At 38.9% G+C, this 23,332-nt stretch overlaps 1 protein-coding gene across 1 annotated transcript in view; it reads left to right on the top strand.

The window, feature by feature from the left end:
- Positions 1 to 3,734: 3,734 nt before the first annotated feature.
- The window catches only part of SRRM4 (serine/arginine repetitive matrix 4), a 101,214-nt gene continuing 81,616 nt past the window's right edge, over positions 3,735 to 23,332 (top strand). Inside the window, exon 1 of the mRNA XM_072142309.1 lies at positions 3,735 to 4,253. Coding sequence (XP_071998410.1) covers positions 4,123 to 4,253 — 131 coding nt within the window. The 5' untranslated portion in view covers positions 3,735 to 4,122. The remainder of the gene's footprint in view (positions 4,254 to 23,332) is intronic.

Raw genomic sequence — 23,332 nt, 5'->3', positions numbered from 1 at the left:
TAATAGAACAGATAGTGCCTTAAAGTCCCATAATGTCAATGCAATGAACATGGCATCCTTTTAGACATGTGTAGCCTAAGGATGCAATCGGTACAGCATCAAACAACTATTCAACGAGGAGCTTAGAGGAGCCACAAGGGGGTAGGTGGTGCATTCACAAACAAGAGAGAAAAGCTTGACTCATCCAGTTACAGAGGAGATTAATCACAGTTAGCATTCCAAGATTCGTCCTCATTTAACAATCTTTTAATTACTTCCATTAATAAAACAAACCTTTCTACGATAATGTCAGATAAACAGAGACGGTCATTTTAGTCCTAAAGGAAACTATGTTAATAATGCATGAGTGAATAGTGGATGTGACTGCGTGATAGGAAACTGCATTAATGCTTAGGGGTTGAAGAAATAGAACAGAGTGCATGGCCATGAATGTATGTATGTAATAAAGAGGCTTGTATGGATTATATGGCATTGAAGAGCTATGTGCATGTGATTGCTGCGTGTAGGATTCACATTCTGAAGTGCAGAGTGACTACATTTTTATATGAGGTTACAAGAATTTTTATACATAAATCATGTTCAGTATAACCTCTATAACCACAATTACATTGGAAAGTGGTCTGCTAGAAGGAGGTCTTCTAGAGATTTTATATATTAGAACAAGAATTGTGTCCTGGTATAGTATGTATGTATATATATGTATGTATGTATATATATATATATATATATATATATATATATATATATATATATACACTCACCGGCCACTTTATTAGGTACACCATGCTAGTAATGGGTTGGACCCCCTTTTGCCTTCAGAACTGCCTCAATTCTTTGTGGCATAGATTCAACAAGGTGCTGGAAGCATTCCTCAGAGATTTTGGTCCATATTGACATGATGGCATCACACAGTTGCCGCAGATTTGTCGGCTGCACATCCATGATGCGAATCTCCCGTTCCACCACATCCCAAAGATGCTCTATTGGATTGAGATCTGGTGACTGTGGAGGTCATTTGAGTACAGTGAACTCATTGTCATGTTCAAGAAACCAGTCTGAGAGGATTCCAGCTTTATGACATGGCGCATTATCCTGCTGAAAGTAGCCATCAGATGTTGGGTACATTGTGGTCATAAAGGGATGGACATGGTCAGCAACATGTGGCGTTGCAACGATGCTCAATTGGTACCAAAGGGCCCAAAGAGTGCCAAGAAAATATTCCTCACACCATGACACCACCACCACCTGCCTGAACCGTTGATACAAGGCAGGATGGATCCATTCTTTCATGTTGTTGACGCCAAATTCTGACCCTACCATCCGAATGTTGCAGCAGAAATCGAGACTGATCAGACCAGGCAACGTTTTCCCAATCTTCTACTGTCCAATTTTGATGAGCTTGTGCAAATTGTAGCCTCAGTTTCCTGTTCTTAGCTGAAAGGAGTGGCACCCGGTGTGGTCTTCTGCTGCTGTAGCCCATCTGCCTCAAAGTTCGACGTACTGTGCGTTCAGAGATGCTCTTCTGCCTACCTTAGTTGTAACGGGTGGCGATTTGAGCCTTTCTATCAGCTCGAACCAGTCTGCCCATTCTCCTCTGACCTCTGGCATCAACAAGGCATTTCCGCCCACAGAACTGCCGCTCACTGGATGTTTTTTCTTTTTTGAACCATTCTCTGTAAACACTAGAGATGGTTGTGCATGAAAATCCCAGTAGATCAGCAGTTTCTGAAATACTCAGACCAGCCCTTCTGGCACCAACAACCATGTCGCGTTCAAAGGCACTCAAATCACCTTTCTTCCCCATACTGATGCTCGGTTTGAACTGCAGGAGATTGTCTTGACCATATCTACATGCCTAAATGCACTGAGTTGCCGCCATGTGATTGGCTGATTAGAAATTAAGTGTTAATGAGCAGTTGGACAGGTGTACCTAATAAAGTGGCCGGTGAGTGTATATATATATATATATATATATATATATATATATATATATATATATATATATATATATATATATATATATAGTTTAGTCAAACCTGAATAAAAACTGTGTATATACATGTTACAGATTATGGGGGTGCACAAATGTACATTATATTCTTCTTAGATTTTTGGTGGGTTACTAATTTTTATTTCTGATTGTGATCCGATTCATTTCTATGAAGACAACTATCATAATTTGGCTTGTAGGAATGAAAACAATTTCAAATTCAGTCACTAACTTAGATACTTACTTGTCCAGTGATTGATGTATTGGAGTGTGTATGCGTGGTGCTACTCCTAGGTGACGCTTCCTTTTTTCAAGACCCCATTTGTGTGGGGGAATTGGGAAACGAACAACAGCGCTAGACTCACTGGAAGTGGGGCATTCTTTCGCTTCCGGAGGGATTGCGGATGCACTGGAACCTGGTTATTACCATCTTGTAAGTTAAAAAACCTGGAAGTCAGTGTAACACCTCTGGTTTTAATTCTGCTTAGTCATGTAAAGTTTTGTGTAAATTGTTGATAGTAAAAATATGTTTTGAGAATATGTTTAGTTTCTGCGTTTTTGTTCGGTAAAATTAGATTAGATTAGTACTTTGCTTTAGATTTAGATGAGGGAGTCTATAATTTAAAACCCAGTACTGGTGCTTTAAGGATACCATTGTTTATAATTATAATGCTGATGGTAGAGATTATCTACCACTTTACCCATTTATACCCATCTCCTATTCAGTACATACAGTATACATTGCTTGACTGAGCCGAGAGTGCATGTTTATGAGGGAGATGGCTGAGATAGCTGGCAGCTATACAAGCATTTAGCAGACTGTGATGTAAAGTTTGTGAGCCATGTGTAAATGAATGCATACAACTAAACCAGAGTGTGATATTCCATGTAAAATAATGCAGATAATGACCACCTGATATGGCTTTTTTAGCTGCATGTATTCAACTGTACTATTTAGTCTTACCTAATGGTGCAACATAATTTTGCACCATTGCTGTACTGATAATTGAAGATACCGGTTTTCTAGAACAATGATTCCAGCACATACAGTAAATACACCGTAGCAGAATATAAAATAAAATGTGTTTCTAGTTTGTTCTCATTCAAGCTTGAAAATATTCTATACCACTATGATGGTAGCGTTTAACTCACTGTCAGGACACGTGAAAAATACAATCTTCTCCAAGATTAAAAAATAATAAAAGGTTTGTATTTTTAGAAACATCTATTGGAGTGTGACCCTCTGAAATAAGCGTTCTCATCTGATCAGGGGGAAAGTGTGGATCTAGTATGTACCATCAGAGGCTGAGCAGTAGAAGAGCAGGTTTATAGCAGCTGTTCTCCTTACACTTTATTAACACCCACAACACAACACTCCCAGTTTATAGGGTTACTGATATGCACAGGCAGACTGCAGGTCTCTGTTTGATAAAGGTCTATTAGTGACGGGAGTTTGCAGCGCAGTATCGTTCTTGAATACATGGCTGGTGTTCCACACCCTCCTGAGCTCCACATTTATTCTGGGTCGTTGCAATGCTGAACCTTAGACCATTATGTCAGGCACACGCTTGCCCTAGAGGCTTTTGTTATGCAGATAGGTCAGGCCTGGGAAGCAAGCACTTGTCTTTTTTTCCTGATACAAAAGAAGAAAGGGGGGCAGTGGGTGGAGGTGGGATAAAGGAATTAAAGGGAAGGCTGAGGGACTGCCAGCCCCTGTAGAAACGTCACAGTGCAAGAGGAGACAAAACAAGAGCCTAGACTTTTCTACACATGCATACATATTGACACACACTTGTCACCCTCCCTGTGCCCTGCCCATCCAATCCTGAAGAAGGGGAGGGATGAGGTGACCGCACCACACTTGTTTTATGCTCCTCATACTTGCACCAGCTTTGAAACTGTAAAGGGTGTGGGATCTAATAGCAGAAGCTGCTGTAGTTTGGCATTGCCTGATCCAGACGCTTGGCCAAGGGGAGGAGGTGAAGACAGCACAGTCCTCCTCCCCTACTGCTTTCCGGCTTGTGGCGGAGCGGATTCAGGACTTTCAGCATTTGGACAGCTCCAGAGCTCTTCACACTGGGCGGTGGGCTTGGCAGTAGAACATCTGCCCAGCTCTTTGCTCTCTAGTGACTATGGCTAGCATCCAGGAAGGAGAAAAGCAGCTTTTTGAGAAGTTTTGGATGGGGACTTTTAAAGCAGTGGCCACTCCAAGGAGAGAAAGCATCATCGTTGCTAGCATCACCTCTAGAAAGCCACTGTCAAGGTAAGACATTTGTTAAGCGGGAGCTACATGTAGCAAGATACATTGTGGATTGCATCTCATTCTTGTATCTAGCAATGAATTTTTGTGTCTACAGTAGAAATTGTGGACACAATACTTTTTTTCAAAATGCTATGATTTTATTTTTAAAAAGTAGATAACATTTGACACAAAAATAAAAATTAATTGAATGGGTGACCAACTAATACAAAGAAACAGGACACTGCCTGCAAAGGCTTATAATCAAGGGTCTCTACAGGGGGTATTAGTGAATTTATAGGGTCAAATGATTTTTATTCAGTTATAAACATAGCATCTCATAGTAGAACATCATTTTCAATGTACTTTTTATAACAAAAAATATCCAATACATCTAACAAAAGGGCCTTCTAATGCAGTGTGCTCAAGAACAGGTTGATGAAATTCGGCAGCATGCTGACAATGAGTAACTAGCTCCATTCAGTCATTTTCTTTGTCCGAACTAGTGATAGCTGAATGCCTTGCCTTTCTCTGTGTCAGGAGTACAGACCCCTCCAGAGCACCGCTCTCACTGCCCTCATTTACGCTCCTATTATGATATTGGATTAGGCTATGACTTCATGGAATAGCTTGAAATAAACTTTTAATATGCTGGTATCACACATACAAGGATCTTATAACTACTGTGGCCAGCAGAGATGAGCTGGGTCTTCACTGATGCGTATTGTCTTGATTTGCTGCAAATCTTTACTTGGTGAATTGATTCTCCAGTATCAGATAGATGAGGCAATATTGAACAATCCTCAATCCTACTGAGTCTTCAAGATGTGAATACTCTGATTTACTGCAAGCCGCTCCTTAGAAATCAAGTATGTCCTCTGAAATCCCAACGCATGACTTTTCTTAAAATTATCTTATTTGTTAATTGGATCTAATAGAAATGACCATGGTAGCTGTGCAAGCATGCCCTAGGCGACTGAAGCATGGTGCATACTATACATCTTATCCTCTCTTATTACTGTATTCTGTGCATAGTAATGGTCTTATACTGAAACCTGCAAGATGTTACCAGTGACTGAATAGTTTCCTCTGATCCAGGGAATAATTTATGAAGACTTTCTCTATATACCACACATTAAAATAAAAGTTATTCTTGCAATGTTATACTGTATGTGTATTATTAGCCTGCATTCTCTTCTTGACTGGTCATTTATTAACTGAGAGTTCTATGATGTATACACATATATATATATATATATATATATATATATATATATATATATATATATACAGTTTTATTCATTTACAGGTGTTATATTTGTCTCAATACTGTGTTAAGCTTGTCTCTAAAATCTGCTCTATGATAGCCATCTATATGCGCACTGGAGCTGTACTACTGAGTTAGCATATTGGATAGATGAATTATTGAAATCGGATTGAAGTATTTCTTTGCACAATGCTCATTACTTGCTTTTGTGTTAGCATTTTCAATGAAGCAAGCAGTTGTATTTAGAAATTCCACCATCACCCTCAAACAGGACTTGTCCTCTTCATTAAAATGGAAATTGTTTGTAAATGCAATAAAGATATTGACAGTAATCTGAGTGCAGCTTAGTACGAAAACAATGGTTTGGAGGCAAGAAGTTATGGGTAAAAGTTAACTTTGTGTACTTTGTATACTTGCTATTTTACTATATTGTATCAGCAGGGACTAATAGTAGGACCTCAGATCAATTTCCTACTGGAAAACAACTATAATTTATTAAGTCTTTACCACTTTAGAGTTTTAGGCTCCATCCCACTCACTACAGTATATCTACTTTGGCTTCTGTTCTGCACAGTCACTTTTTTATGTTGCCTTAACTGTAAGGTTATTACAAATCTCATATGCTACCATCACTCCAACTTTGAGAAGGGTTTTATTGTATTAAAAGCTTTATTTTAGTGCGACAGGGTTATTCCCTATATAATTAATATAACTTATCCATCATGGCAAAATGTCACCACCAGGTAATAATGTATAGCTCATCAGAGACTTGGCAATATGGTTGAGTTTCCAGGGAGAGTAGTAAGTGAGGTGAATGGGTCAATTATTCACAAATCCCCCACTTCAAGTGGGGAATTACAGATCACTGCACTCCGCAGCAGTTTAGACTACGCAAGAGTAGCAACTGTGAATCGATCCTAGGTGACCTTTTTTTTCCCCTGTAACATTGGAAAATGTAATTATATACTTTGCTACCAATGAGTCTTGCACATTCTCTTATGTGATTACACTGCTGATTAGATAACTCTATAGACCTTGCAGTTGGCGGACACCCAATCGGCAAGATGCATGTCCCATAATGATTTAAACTAGCGGATGCCATAGACACAAAAATCTTATTGTGTCCTTGGTGCCAATAAACTGTACTTACAACATAGCATACTCAATGTATAAGCCCTTATTGCGATAGGAACACAGACTGTTCAATTTTTTTCTTTAATCCCTCTCCAACTAGTAAATCTGACCATTAATTATTGCCTGAAAGTGGTTAGAAATTGCTTTGGCTTTTTGGATTATAATGCAATATTGCAATAACAATCATTAGCACAGTATGAAATAATTGGTCCAAGTATTAAAACAACAATAAGGCATGTGAAGCACTGCTGGAGTGGAAGACATGCTTGTTTAAATACAGCATAACTTCTATATCAAAGGCAAATGTATATGTAAGAGTGTGCACCCGTATCTGTCTTCTACACACAGCACTTCACATCCTGGTTTCTAAGCTGCAGAATATAGGACATAATGTTTGTGTGTTGCTACAGAAGTAATTGAATTTTCTAAAGCTGCACATTGTAGTCACACAACCTGTACAACTCTTGTCAGAGCTATTCCTCTGGAGGTAAAAAGGTTCACTGAAAAATGTGAATGTGAAATGGAGGTCTCCGAAACTTTTACATTAGCTTTCAGTTTCCGTAATCTCAGTGCAAGATGACCTGAAAGAGGCAACAGACTCATCCACGCTCCAGTAAATCAAGTATAGTGCATGGCAATGTTATGTGCTTGTGTTAGAGGACAAAGTGAAAAAATGAGCTGTAGATGCAATGGGCAATGTCTCATGGTACAAGTGCATATTATAAATAGGTATATCGTCATATTACATCTATTGATGAAACAAGTGTATATGATATACAGGTTTATCCTGATTTTGCCTCTATTGATGATACAAGTGCATATGATAAATAGATAAATGGCTCATTTTACCTCTATTGATGAGACAAGTATACATGATATATATCGGTATATCCCTCATATTGCCTCTATTGGTAGTACAAGTACTTAAGAAAAATGGGTAAATAAACAACCAAAGTTTCAATGTGTTTAACATCAAGCATCAAATTTAGCACAGAATTTACACAGACATTACTGATAATTCAGAATGGAAAAAAATGTTCCCATCCTACAGTAAATCATAGTCAAGATTTCCTTTAAATGACTGGTTACATGATACCATTGCTGTGATCATGGAGATTAGATTGGAAAGTTTGTCGGTTCAAATTATGATCATATCTGGATGACATCTAGTGATTACTATTACAACCCAGTATTCTTTGCTGAATTGTAGCTAAGAGGGTTGTCCATGGAGAGTTAAGGTTGTTTTAGGCATAAAAGATGTATTGTTTAAGACTAGTTTGAGTCTCATGCACCTATGATACATATAGGAGGTCATTTATGTTAGAATGCTCTCCTTTTTTCTTTTATTTTGCTACTTTTTTGGGTATATATTTTTTTGGGCACTTTTCCACTCGTCTAGCAAAACTAGCCGCACCAGAATTTTTCAGTGTTGTGTCTGACATGTCTGTCAAATCCAGATGTGAACGTATGAAAAAGTTGCAATTTTGGCGCAAATTGAGATAAAAAAGGCGCATAAATTCCAGTCCTGACCAGGCATAGGAAAACTTTAAAAGAAGTTGAAGAAGAGTAAGACTTTTCTGGGACTTTTTAATAAAAAGTTGCAAAAACCCTATTGACACAACTGCCTGATATATCAACCTCTAAGATAAATCAAACAAGTCCAAAAGTCGGGAAAGTTAAATGACCCCCATAGATGCATACACATAGCTGCAATATAAAGTGTTGATAATGGTTTCTTTGGATTATGTCAAATGACCCATTCAATAATCTTATGTGGGAAAATTCATTGATATGTCCCCTGTCTGTTAGGTGGCTATACACATTTGTAATACTGTTGAGAGAACAAAACTATGATGAGCCGTATCATTTTAATCCATACACTTGCTATGTAGATTTTCACACAGGGAAAGAACAGGGAATGTTCTCTTGAGCAAACACTGATAATGGATGGAAGATCTTTTTTAAAAAAATTGAAGCTCTTCTTTCCCATATTTGGGTAAAAATGTCAAACAGACTAGACAATGCGCATTGCCACACAATAGAAATATGTTATGGATTAAACCTTTTTTTATACTGTGTATGTGCACCCTTATGTTGTATCTGGGTTCTCACACTCGGGGGACATTTTACACAACATAACAGAGGGAGTACTTGGACAGTCCCCATTATGTGTTTTTAATAGGAGACACAGTATATAATCATATCCTTAGAGGTCATTGATGTAATTTATTTGAGAATAGGGTTATTGGCTTATAAACCACATAAAAAGCTAACCTACAGTTTCACACTGGACTTTTTGGAATGCTTTGGAATTTTTTGAGAGTAATTGATATCATATTAAACTATAGCCACTTGTTATAGTGACAAGACTGTCCCCAGAAGGTCTACAACTCCCCCTTTAAGTGTCCGTGTCTATCTCTAAAAAATAAAATCATTTATTAGGGAAATTATTTAACATTTTTAATTAAAAAACCATTGTATAACTTTCCTTTTGTCACAGACATCCATTCTAAATGTCGTCGAGAGAAGAAATGGAGGAGTCTGTCATTTGATGCACTAATATATAAAGTCTGTTCTTCTACCAAAAACAAATAGACAAAATATATAAAACAGACAGACACATTGAGAATGAAATTGACAGGTACAATGATTGTGTGGGAGAGACACTACTCTGTAAAAGGATGAGAAATTGGGAATAGAAAGCATGATGTGTTTGTCAGTCAAAGACTGAAATTAGGAAGAAGAATGATTCAGGAATATGAAGAAGACAGACATGTTAGAAAAAAACAAATAGAAGGATAAGAGGGAACATGAGACACAGCTGTAGGAGGGTCCGGGAGATAAACTCTCAAGACAATGGATTAAAATGACATGGGGTAATTGACCATTGCATTAGTAGAGATCAGATGAATGATTATATGATGTGTACTATGTAAAGCAACTATTTTATATTATATATACAAGATATGTTAGCTCCGTTGGGTTTGACCATCATAGTATTTAACCAATGGCCTTCTTAGTCTCATTCATGAAATGAGATCAACCAAACTAATATTACTATACTACTAGTAATACTACTATACTACTGCAATACTACTAGTATTGTTTGACCTCTATGGCATGTGATTAATTATTGATATTTGAGATCAATAATTATGGCTTTCTGACTCATCTGTCCATGAACACTTCCTCCATCAGATTCAATATGTTCATGTCCATTTCCTATACAATAGATAGTTTACTAACCTTATTTTCCATTTATTTTGGAGTGCTGCTTGTTATTTCTTCATTTATAGATAAAAGGAGTACTTTGTTCAACCAGAATGCAACATTTATTTTTAGGGGTCCAGACAGGTCTACAATTAATCCTGCCATTGAGGACGTGTATAGTATAGGACACATATCCTTTTTTCTTGTTGACATCTGTACATTTTTTTCCTATGAAAAGTAAAAAAAATAAAAGGTCCTATTTTTCTCATTTCTCACTGGCGTGATGTACCATTAGTACTGGTGTTGTAGAGGCATCACTATCACAGGTATCGGGCATTGGAAATTGGAAATGCAATGGGGATGCTTGGAAGCCACTGGGTAGTTACAACTTCATCACCGCTGCTTCATATGATTCAGTCAGTACTGATGGAGTCTTTGGTGCAGTTTCTTAATCTAACAGGTGAAAGACATTTATTGAGCAGGTGAAATACATTACACAAGAGTCACATGTTTCACATTGCACCAGAACAATATCAAAACTGAATACAGTTCTCTACTATCCAGACGTGATGCAGTTTGAACTGTAAAGTATGAATTCACTCTCACTGTGCTGTAAAACACCATCCAGTGCTATAGCTTTGCTTTGGTTTCCTACAGTCAGTCTTTAGGACTCTAGTCCCCTTAATTAGGGGATGTTGTCCTTTTTTTCTGGATATAGTCCTAATATTCTTATGGGGCAGAAACTACCCTACAAGTCCAAAATATATACTTTTCTCAGAACTCCCTGGACAGTGTAATAGTAACAATCTTCTCCTTGACTAAAAGAATAGGTAGTTTGCCACCTTGCTCCTTAGTGGCAAGCAAGTGCTAAAAGTATATTCAAAAACTACTGCAGATAAGACACTCTATGGGGAATTTATCACGACAGGGCACAGTCCTGATACTATCGCTGGTGACACTCTTGTAATATCAGACACATTAATTATAAATTAATTCTATGCCAGGTCCAGTGGTGGCTCCCCCTCCCACTTAGCATGAGGGTGGCTTAGTCTCTTGGTGTACAAACCACAATAAACTCCCCTCTTTAAGTGTACAAGAGTTTTAGATTTATTGGAAACAAATTATTTCCATGTGTACCCATACACTATCCCATATCACTCCATTACAGGAATATGTTCTAATCAGTTCTATATCTAGCACAGAGAAATATGTTCTAGAACACATATATGAGTGCATAAATATACTTGGGTAAAGATCTGAGTCCGGAGAAAATGTCCAGAAGCAGCCCAGTCACTGAACTTGATGAATCACTAGCAAGCATGCATGCCAAGTAAAATATGTGGACAAGTCATTTATGAAGTGCTATGGGCAGTAGGTCAGAACTCTGGTTAGAGACTCCAATTTCTCAAAACCTAATTGTTTGGACGGAGTGCCTCTTTTATTTTCTTTGGAAACCATCAAGAACATATAGTTGTAATAGTTTTGTAATAGTATTTAGCAATATATTCAATATATGTGTTGCATTATTCTCAGTTTAATTGTATATGTACAAGCTTTCACTAAGGCAAATAAACACTTGCATTATATTTTTCTTATTCTGTGACATGCCTTCAGGTAATATCAGAAATGTAGCTACATTGTGGATGTAGAAGTCACATCTGAGCCAAGGTCCTTGAGGGGATCCATGGGACGCTCAGCAAAGTAAGATGCCATAACTGTTGCACATGGAGTAACATGGAGCACATGGAGTAACATGGTAACTTTGTTACCAATTTATTATTGGGGCACAAAAGCTTTAAATTGCCTGAAAAATAAATTGCTATTCGGTTCTATGCCTATTGATAGAAATAGTAGAGCTCATTTACTACATTTACCCATCCGCTGGAGTTCACCGAAAGTGCATTGTCCGACAATAATGCACTATGCCGCGGTTCACTAAGATCGTGCTCCCGATATCCTGCATGTGTCGCTTCCCCGCTCAGGTACGACAGAGTTCAATATCTTTTAAGTAGTCAATGTAAGTGCATTGTCTTGCAACACAAATTGAAAGTTAAATCCCGCTCTCAGTCCGAATCAGTCAGACATCACGCCCCCAATTCGTGTTGCATGGAAGCCAGCGCAGCTGTGCCAAAAAACGTGTGACTCAATCTCAGTGCAGACCCCTGTTAAATACCTGCCCAAGCCATGAAATCCACAAAAATGGCCAACAGTCTGACGAAAGTGCGATCTACGACCCTTAGTAAATGAGCCCCTGTGCATCTAAGGCATCTAATCTAGTGACCCTGCTTTGAGCGAAGGAAGCCAAAACAAATGTCTACAGATGGGTGGTTCTAAGCCAAATTTTCTTATTAGTAAAAAATCTTGATCGAAACTGATCAGAAAATCTGACATCTGATATTGCAGAAGATCCCTTTGCAATTATTTATTTCTTAAACATACACACACAAAAGTGCATTTAAGGAACATCAGTTTCCCATTTTTCTTAGGAAACCCACTCAAATATAGGAAGAGGCTTAAAATTCTTATTCAAGCCTATGACTACATCAATGCAATGCACCAGCGCTAACCACTGAGCCAAGAACTTGGGTAATGAAAGTAGTTAGGCTCCTGACAGTCTGAAACAGAATTATGCTTTCGCCAGGGAAGAGTCAAAAGTCACTCATACACATTCGATAGACGGTCAGCCAATCCAGCCAAATCAGCAACATTGCCTTGTGCATAGGACAGAACTTTAAATATGGATAGACCACCATGATATCACATAATATATATGATATAACACATTATATATACTGTACATTACAGTAACATATAGACCAGAATTGTTGTCTTTGAAATGTAATCCATTCTATACAAAGGTAGAAAAACTTACTGAATCTTAAGATATCTCAGCATGATACTATGTGAAACACACAAGACCTAAAAACATAACGCGACAAACACGGTAGAAGATATAGACAAGTAGATCACAGTTTGTGTATTCCCCTAGGCAGGGCCATCTGGTCTGCAGTCATTTTGCTACAAGCTGTGGGCTCTTATTGTTCCTCGTATCCAATTTCAGCAAAGCTTTAGGACAATTGTTGTTTGCTTCTCCATCTAAATCCTCTTAGTGCTCTTGCTCCTTGTTATAGCTCCAGTTTGACTTCGTAACATGAAGTTGAGCTGCAGTAACGTGATCAATCATGCATGCTCCACGTTCCTGGTTTAGCTGTTGTTGCATAATTTAAAATATGTTTAATAGATTTGCAATGCTTCCCGTAATATCCAAAACCAAAACATATTACTGAATATCCAATATTTATTGCTTTCATTTACTTGTTTTCCTTGCTGGAGTAATTGGTGGCGTGTCTTCTGTAGCAGCATAGTAGACCTCATTATAATTCTGGAACATCACCAAAAACCCAAAGGTGTTAGTCAAACTCCAGTCAGATGTTTCATAGTGAAAACAACAGCATTGCCACCGCTGCCCATGCTCTACTCATTAATGTTCAATTAAGTGAAGGCTATTAGACACTACACTGATCTCATCTCTGCTGCAATTTGTTGCCTGTTGTTTTGATGGATTGATTGTCGTACTGAGATGGTAGAAATACCATGCATCTTCTGACATCCTACAGTAAACTAATCCAATGCATTCATTTATGCAAATTATATAAATTAGACTGATCCAATGTGTTCTTCATTGATGTAAATGTCATCATTTCATATCAGAACATCTAGTCCATCAGATGATGCATTACAATCCCATTGTTTCTCAGTAAATAAAAATGCAATCTACATTGTGGCTCCACAGCTTAATTTAATATGCAGACTATTATTTTCAAGTGTTGGAGAAGAAGTGCTGTAAGGCTGACTGAAGGTCATGGCTTGTTCACATTCTAGTATAACTGTAGTATGAAAGGTTTTCCATAACACTATTGGATTTAGACTACTTCTTACTGTGGTTGCTATACTTAAGCTATGAACTGAGCTCTGTGCTTCTGCAATATGTCCAACGCAAAGTTGGAAGGGAAGCGCCCATAGAGCTGGAAGCCAGGGGAATAGTGCTGTGAAGGTTGTGTAATAGGCAGAGCTCTCAGAGTCTAAAGGGGTTGCTTCACAATGCGGGTACAGACCGTGTATGTGTCGGAATTCCCGAGAGCCGGCTTATTTCACCTCGGTAGGGAGGAAGAGGTGATAAACACTTAAAAGAGTCAGGAATAATTATAGGCGGAGAGAGCAGGCTGGGGATACTTTGATATAGGCAGTGGCCCCAGTCCTTAATTTGCATATTTCTAAAATGTTTTTTTCTCAGAAACATGGCAATTTCAGGCTTAATAAAGATAAGCATCAGTATCAGCAGACACATATAGACATGTAAATGTCCTTAGCCAGTGGTAGGATCTGACCGACTCACTACTGCGACATCACTGTGACTACTGGGGACATTATTGTGACTACTGGCTACTGGAGACATTATTGTGACTACTAGGTACAAGCACTGTGACTACTGGCTACTGGGGGAAGGCTCTGAGGCTACCAGCTACTGTGGACAGGCTCTGTGACTACTGGCAGTGGATACCGGTGCTGTGACTACTTGCTACTGGGGCTACACGCTATTAAGACAGGCACTGTGTTAAGCCATTATCTCGGGATACTGTTTAAATATAACGTTTTATATAAATATATGCTATTTGGCTACTTACATAACATCAATATGGTACTGTCAATTAAGTTATAGCCTTATGAAGATTAGGAGGCATGAAAGCAATGGGATATACTTAGTAGAAGGATTTCCAAGCTACTGTCTGTAGTGGTACTGTGATTTACTTTGTTTCTTAGGCTCCCAGGACTCTTGTGCTATAGTAAAGGGTCTGGGCACCCTTTGGCCACATGGTCTATGGTCTATGGCAGTGGTGGCAAACCTATGGCACTAGTGCCAGAGGCGGCACTCCGAGCCTTTTCTGTGGGCACCCAGGTCTTCACCCCAACACAGAATTTGCCAGCTAGGACTCAAAGCTTTCTCCTGTGATACAATACAGCCCTGGACGTGCCAAGCTCAGGGCTATTTTAAAGCGACAGCCTTGGCTGCCAGGACTACAGGAGGAGCAAGAAGTTGTGGATAGAGATGGATTATTATTGGAGCCCCTGCTCTGGGTCCCCTGATTCTGCCTCTTCAGGGGACCCTGGAGGGAAACTACAATCCAAATTTTTTCCATTATCTTTCTATTGTATTGGTGAACTCAGGACGCCAATACAATTAAAACCTATGATACAGCAGGGATCAATAAGTTACTGCTTAAATTGTCATGTTGGCACTTTGTGACATATTAGTGGATTTAGGTTGTAGCTTGGGCACTTTATCTCCAAAAGGTTCGCCATCACTGGTCTATGGCATCCATTCTCTTTCAGAATATTGCCCTAGATCCCTATAGTTATCTTCATAGACAAATACCATATACATCTGTCTAGTTAATGTCCCAATTATATTGATACAGAACATTCATATATGATGTGTTTATATACATAGAGCATCAATAAACATGAATTAGACTATTTTATAATTGATCATCCTCCTATAATTTGTGTAATTTTCATTTTCTATTTATATTCCGCATATATATCATAAAGCCTAATGAAGTCAGTAACAGTAGGAGTTTTGTCAAATACATGGGCGATAGTTGTGCTCTATTTAGCCTGATTAGCCATATATTACTTAACAGCAGAACAATCTATAATATCGGTATGGAATGATTTGTACAGAAAATGTATGGTTATTTATTACTACAAAGCAAAATGAATGACCATAAAGATGTCTTTCAATACACGTTGTTCAGTTACACCACACATGTTCTAACACTATTCAGTAAACCAGACCCTGCAGCCTGAAATCCTAACCCACAAGGTAACAAAGGAATAGAATTACACACGTAGCATATGGACCTTACAGCCTTCTCACCTTAGCACATATGGTTGCTCAACAAAGAATATCTACCATCTGTCAAAAAGTGTGCCGCTAAAAACCATGCTTCCTATATCTTATTTTCTGCATTCGTAATACAAAAGATCAGCAAATCCTTACTATCAGTTCTAAGGAAATAGTCTTATACCATACAAACCTGCCAATAGCAAATCGCATGGTACAAATGTAAGATGTTGTTTCACATATAAAATATTCTAAAAGTTATAAAAAAAAGTTTAGGTCCAATTAGGTAAATGTCCAAATAAATAACATTCCTTGATACTGGTAGTTAGATAAATAGGTTATTATGATAATAATATTAACAGTAATAATAATAAATACACATTCATTGCATAAAAACAATCACAAATGAGTGAGAAACTAGACTGAACTGGAACAAGTGGGAGGATTTCCCTGCCTGTGACTAACATCTTATTAAATTAGCTTGGACAGGTTGTCTGTAGCTTTACTACAAAAGGCACAGTGACAGACCTGGTGTAGTTCTGCTTGGAGGTGCAGAGCCTGACGGATACATCAGGCTCCCTATGCCTCTTGATGTATCTACACCGACAGGGGGGGGGCATGGCCACTATAATGCACCGACATATGATAAATTCCCCCATGATGTCTATTTCTTGCTCTATTCTCTCTCATGTAGCAGAACTTATCTGTGTGGTTGCTGGGTGTCAGACCCCACCCATCTAATAAAAATGTTGGAATGTTTCCTTTTTCAAAGTTTTACTATTCGGTCCTTTAGGGTTCCAGTTTCCTATCATTGTGCATACCATTATAGATGTTGTAATTATCTCCACCTGTATATGGTCCCTAAATGGTTCTGTGGCACATTGTTCCGGCACTCCCTGACGAAGCAGGGTGCAAAACATACGTCGGGGTGTTCGGACAGTGTGGTACTGGACTTGTGGAGTATGGCCTTTGGTTGTGTCATAGCTGGCTCAAAATAATTTGGGGTGATTTAGAGTATTGGATTAGACTATGTGTATTTAACCTTCTGTGTTCCCCTGAAATGTTTAATTGTTGCTGTGATATTTATGATGTGTTACCAGGACCTTGTTCCAGATTTGATACATGATAACTCCCAGTCCAGATATTATCACACTGTCTGTTGTTTTTTTATGTGTATCTCTTTTTAAATACTTTTTTCTGGTCATTGTGCATGACTGATGTGATGAATAAAGATTAATTATGTGGATTATGAAGTATTGGTTACTCTATTTATTTAGTGCTATTGAGGTTTTTTTTTTTGTTAAACATTACAGATGTCCTACTGTATGTATAAAACTTGCATGTTTTAGTACCAGGATAATAATCATACTAAGAAATTGTAGCATCCAAGCTCCTTCCCACTTAGTGACCATGTACACTATTCTTTATAACATGTGGACAAAATGAAGCCATTGCATTTCATAGAGTTACAAGCGATTAATCTCATCAATAGTGTAGACTATTGTGAGACTGACATAGAGGCAGGACTGTCTGTGGCTCCACCGCCTTGTAGATGTCAGTGTCTGAAAGTCTACATGGAGCACCTAGATAAAAATGGCATTAGAATGACATTGTACAAAGGTACTTTGATTTATCCTATTACACAATCTGCTAAGTCAGCATGCATCGCAGCTCTCACCCGCTCAATTGAAATGTAATTGAACAGGGTAAGAAGAACAGCGATTCCATTAGTGTTACATAAATACACACATTGCTATTTAGCAAAGGTTGATTTTTTTCAGTGCACCAGATAAAAAGGTTTTACTGCAGGGGAAGGTAGAAATACATTAATGAACTGCTATTAAACACTGCGACACATAAGTATTGGGAATACTTGGGAAATTGGGGATCAGGATATAATCGCCCACATAAACAACACAATGTAGAAGACCTGAATATAAAAATGTATTTCACAGCGGCAAAACTGGCCTCAGAGTTATGGAAACTGTGCTTTATCACAGAATTTCTCTAAATATAGTATAAGTCATATTAGTTGGCTGCTTACAACATCCGGTGCATCTATTTTTTGAACTTAAAGCGTAACCGTCATTTGAAATAATGATTAATTTACCCAGTCCTGCGCGATCCCCGATCCAGAATGTCCGCCGGTATGCACATCTGCCGCGATTCAGGAAGATTGTGCGCCCGATTTCCTGCTTGTGCCGCTTCTCCAATCAGGTCCGCCGGAGTTCACCATCTTCCTCCCGGTGTATGTAACTGCATTGGATGAGACACAAATTTAAAATGTTAAATCCTATGTTAGTCCGAATCCGTTGGATTGTCCGATGGCCCGCCCCCCGATTTCTGTCGCATAAAAATGGTGCCGATGCACCAAAATCCAATTGCGTGCGACACCATTCCCGGCGCAATCCCCAAAAAGTAGCAAGACACAGCAAAAATGCGGCCACGGGACCCTTAGTAAATAAGCCCCAATGTGTATGGGAGGATGTAGTGAACATTTTTCTAATACATTTAATTAAAAAATGTTGCTTTGTCTGTAAAAAAAAATCAAGCTACTCCCTCCCAAAGAAATGCATATTTCAGCATGTAACAGTGTCTATGGAGGCTGCATGTGCTCACATCTAATCTCAATGGGGGTCATTTACTAAAGGCCCGATTCGCGTTTTCCCGACGTGTTACCCGAATATTTCCGATTTGCGCCGATTGTACCTGAATTGCCCCGGGATTTTGGCGCACGCGATCGGATTGTGGCGCATCGGCGCCGGCATGCGCGCGACGGAAATCGGGGGGCGTGGCCGAACGAAAACCCGACGTATTCGGAAAAACCGCCGCATTTAAAAACCGAAAAAGTGTCGCTGAGGAAGCGCTTACCTTCACCTGGTCCGAGGTGGTGCATTCCGGCGCGATGAGATGACTTTCAGCGCAGCAGCGCCACCTGGTGGACGGCGGAAGAACTACATTCATAAATCCCGGCCGGACCCGAATGCAGAGCAGAGAACGCGCCGCTGGATCGCGACTGGACCGGGTAAGTAAATGTGCCCCAATGTGTTTGGTTGAATAGCTCTGGTAGTGAGGATTAACCCCCTTTCACTTGCAGCTGTATGTTAAAAAATAATGCACAAAGCATACAGCAGCCAGGGAGAGTGCAGAAAGGGTTAACACTCACATCTGTGTAGAAAACAGGAGAGAAGAGAGCATTAGCTGTCTATAATGTTGTAGACAGCTTTTCCCAGCAAAGTAGAAGTAACATTGTGACAAGGGGGCACTTTACAGCCTGTTACTTTACAAACTAAGGAAAATTTGTTAATGAAGTAAATTAGAAAAATGTTCATAACTGCCCCCTCCCCACAATATCAGAAATCAGCTGAAATGCTCATCTGAAACTTTAAAGGAAATTTACCATCATAATCAGGCATTGACAAATCAGGGGCACTTAGGGACAAATCAGGGGCACTTAGTCATAGATCCATGAAGTGGGACTATGGTAATCTTTTGTTATGGCCTCCTTACTTCTAAAAACAATTTTTGAGGGCTAATATGCCTGAAGTGCTATGGGGGTTGTTACCAGAGCCCCTGTGTGCTGAATCTTCACAAGCTGTTAAAATGTCATACCATCCCCTCCCCCTGGTCCCTCAGTACTTCCCCTATTCCTCAGCCTTCTGAAATCTCACATGGGGAAGTGTTCCTGCACACTATAAGAGCCTGCGAAGCCACATCACCGAGGGTTTCTGGTAATACCCCAAGAGCCCTTTTGACTCATTATCATAATTAAAATGATTTTTAGAAGGGCCATGGATAAGAAATATAAGAAGATTACCAGATCTATGAGTAATTATCCCTGGTTTATCATGCTTGATTTTGATGGTAGATTTTCATGAAGATAAAGCGTAAAGTAAAGGACATCTACCACCAGGATAAAGGATTGTAAACCAAGCACACTGACATACTGGTGTGTGCTCCCTCTGGCAAGATCTGCTTTTCTTTTAGCTTCTTATGCCCTGGTTTTGAGAAAAAAAAGGTGTTTGAAATTATGCAAATTAGCTTGAGGGACCCATGTTCTATAGGTGTTAATGGAGAATGAAGCCCCTCAAGCTAATTTGGATAATTTAAACACCATTTTTGATTCCCTCAGACTTATTTGTATACTTTTAAAATCCTTTATTCTTAATAATAAGGGCATATGAAACTTAAAGAAGAGCAGATGCTGCCAGAGGGGGCAAACACCAGAAGGTCAGTGTGCTTGGTTTACAATCCTTCATCCTGGTGGTAGACATCCTTTAAGATTTTGAAATACAACATGAAGTTTCTGCCACCCTAGGCTCATACACAAGTCAATTAGTTTTCCCATTTTTTTTTGTGGTGAAATTAGGTGCCTATAGCTTATATCCAGGTTGGCTTATACACAGTATATACGGTAGCTGCTCTATCCGGTTGCTGCTCTCTTCCTGTTATTATATATATATATATATATATATATATATATATATATATATATACAGTCATGGCACTTATCTGACTTTGCTTTGAAATTGGTAACTTTTCCAATGACAGCTATCCCAGTGTTCCCTACAGTTTGTCACCACCTTGTCCTCAGCATTGTCTTCCCCCTTGGCCGCTGCTCGTCTCTTCCCCTCCTCCCTGTCCCAGCTGCTCTTTTCACTCAGTGGGAGTTTTGTGTCATTGAAAAGTGATTGACATGAAGCTCCAGTCTCCTCTTAAAAGCAAACATGGGAGAATATGAATTACTCTTTGGCTGACACATAGGGGCCTCAATGAGGTTGCGCAGTAGCTTGGGTAGGTATTATTACTATATTTACTGTGCTATTAGGCAGCACCAAAAACTCATACAAGGTCACAGCGAAGTCTTGTGCCGCTATGGTAAGTGCATATTATATGGGATTAGGCACAGATACAGATTATATCTATGTTACCGATTCTCATCACGGATTTGTGCTTGGGAATCTGAAGGCCATATTCAAGGGAAGGCTTCAGAAACCCAGACCTTGACAATAAAATATAGAACTGGTTCTTATCATGTAAACTGTCATCTACACTACTGAATAACTTTCTCAGTAGGTGATTATGTCATGGTTTTTCCTGTAGTGTGGCGAGTATGGATTAAAAAGAACCTTTATGTGGTCTGTATTGCCATATGCGATGTAATAGATGGAAAAATGTAGAACCTAAAGTTACATTAATTTAAGTAAATCCTGAAGTAAACCCTGACTCCTAGGAGAGGCAGCAAGAGTCCTGCCTACCCCACCCAAAAAAGTGATTGACAGCCTTACACACAATGACACAGGGACAGTGGTCAATTACTGTCTATGGGTGAAGAAAGCAGGACTCCAATTGTCTCTCCTAGGATTAACTCTACTTATACTGTTACAACAAGTGGCAGGGCAGCGTTTGTTTATTTTACTTTTATTAATTTCATATAATCAAAAGAAAATCAACATTAATGAAGAGTTCTAGTTGTACCATCTCTTAGCATTGCAAACCCTTTAAAAAACATACTGAATTTTCCAGGCGTATAAGACGTATAGGCTGGGTACAGTGTAATTTTTTTGCGAGAACACAATAATAATTCCTTTATTTCTATAGTGCACACAAATTACGCAGTGCTACACAGAGCTTGCCAAATCAGTCCCTGTCCCCAATGGGGCTCACAATCTAATCAACCTACCTGTATGTTTTGGAGTGTGGGAGGAAACCGGAGGACCCAGAGGAAACCCACGCAAGCACGGAGAGAACATACAAATTTTCATTGCTATCATTTTGAGGACTTTACAGCCTTTTGATCACTTTTTATTACAATTTTTATATGGCACAAAATGGCGAAAAAGTGGCATTTCAGACATTTGGGCCGTATTTTACGTTACGGGGTTAATATGTTTTGATGGAACAGACATTTTGGGACCTAACATGTTTATAATTTTTATTGTTCATTTTTATATCAGTCCTAGTGAAAGGGGGTGATTTAAATTTTTATTTGTTTTTAGTTTTTTTCTTTATTTATTAATTTATTTTTTACTATTTTTTCAGACCCTCTAGGGTACTTTAATCCTAGGTTGTCTGATTGATGCTTCTATTTACTGCCATACTACAGCCCCAGGTCTTACAAAGACTGGATACGGTCATGGCAAGAGATCGTCAAGGGTGGGTGTTTGCTGCAGGGGTGGGTGTTTACTCCAGCAGGGGGTATTTGCTGCACCTTATTACCTGGCTTACAAGTCGACCCCTGAATTCTAAAAAGATTTTTGGGGTTTAAAAAAGACGGGAAATGTGGTAATATGAGTTTGTTTTAGTACAGCAGGGGCAGAGGTTGACTGACTGTTATACCTACAACCTTTGCCCCAAAGTGTATTTATAAGACTATTATAAGACTAGTGGTACATGAGGCCAAACTCCTACTCACATATTTTTGCAGTATGAAAATGTAGGACCAGGTGGTGTTACTCTAAATGTAGGACGTGTTTCCAAAATTTAATGCATTAGTAGCTAGTGTAGAACTATAACATGTCAAGTGGTCCATGTACCTCTAATCCCATAATAGTGAGGATTTTTTTCATTTTAGTCAAAGCAACCTATTTTCGGTCCTGAAAACAAAACTAGGACTAATTACTGATCTAATGTTGTATTAAAAAACATTATTTACAAAAACACCAACAAAAATAAATTGTGTGAACGTATCCTGACCACATGAATCTAACTGCGGGACACTCAAACCTTCAGCAGATGGAGATCTACTGGAAGTGGGTCAGCGAACAATAATGTCTATAGGATTAGCTTTAACCCTTTATCTCCCATACCAGAGAACCATTTTTGATTATGTGAATAAACCAAAGGAAAATTACTTTTTGTTCATCCTAATCTCCCAGAAATGATAGAAACACAGAGTACAAGAAATCATATTTTTGATGTTTGATAAAAATGACTTACCGTAATCTCTTATACTTTATCTGACTTTATCAAGATTTGTACATGGCACCTTTTTTTTTTTAGTTTGATAAATTTGAAGGATAGTGATGGCTTAGGGGGTGGGGATCTACAGTATTTTAGTTGCGTTTGTTTTGGGGGGGGGGGGGGGGGTTGCAATTTTTGCCATTGCTTTTTCATGCTTTGTCAGGAGTTTGCCCCATATTTGTTTTTTTTTATATATTTGGCCTGCTTCTAGATTTTGGAAAAAAACGTTTAGGCAACAAATTGGTATGGGTTTCTCAAAATTTTGACTTAAAAAGGAATTGTTAGTTAAAGGTTGCAAAACCACTGCAGACCTTGAAAACAGCAGAAAAGCTTAAAGGAAATGAACCACTGCTATAGAGTGTTTGAGCAGCGATTGCTGACACACTGCTGCGGTGCCACTGATGAAGCATCTGTAACTAAAGCCCAGGAAAGTTCTGTTTGCAAAGAAAAAGAGTTTTACCCCTAGACACAGCAGCCCTGGTGCCCCCGAGGGAGGCGGAGAACAGCTCAGGTGCTCTCTATATGCATAACTATGTGTGCCTCTCGCAGCTCAAGGGCGCATCTTCCCTCATCCTCCCTCCCATTCCCATATATATAGGGAGCGCCCAAGCTGTTCTCCACCTC

This window comes from Engystomops pustulosus, chromosome 1 (genome assembly GCF_040894005.1).
Source record: "Engystomops pustulosus chromosome 1, aEngPut4.maternal, whole genome shotgun sequence".
NCBI classification, from domain to species: Eukaryota; Metazoa; Chordata; class Amphibia; order Anura; family Leptodactylidae; genus Engystomops; species Engystomops pustulosus.
Note: the sequence above shows the minus strand (reverse complement) of the source record. Positions and strands in the feature narration are given on the sequence as shown.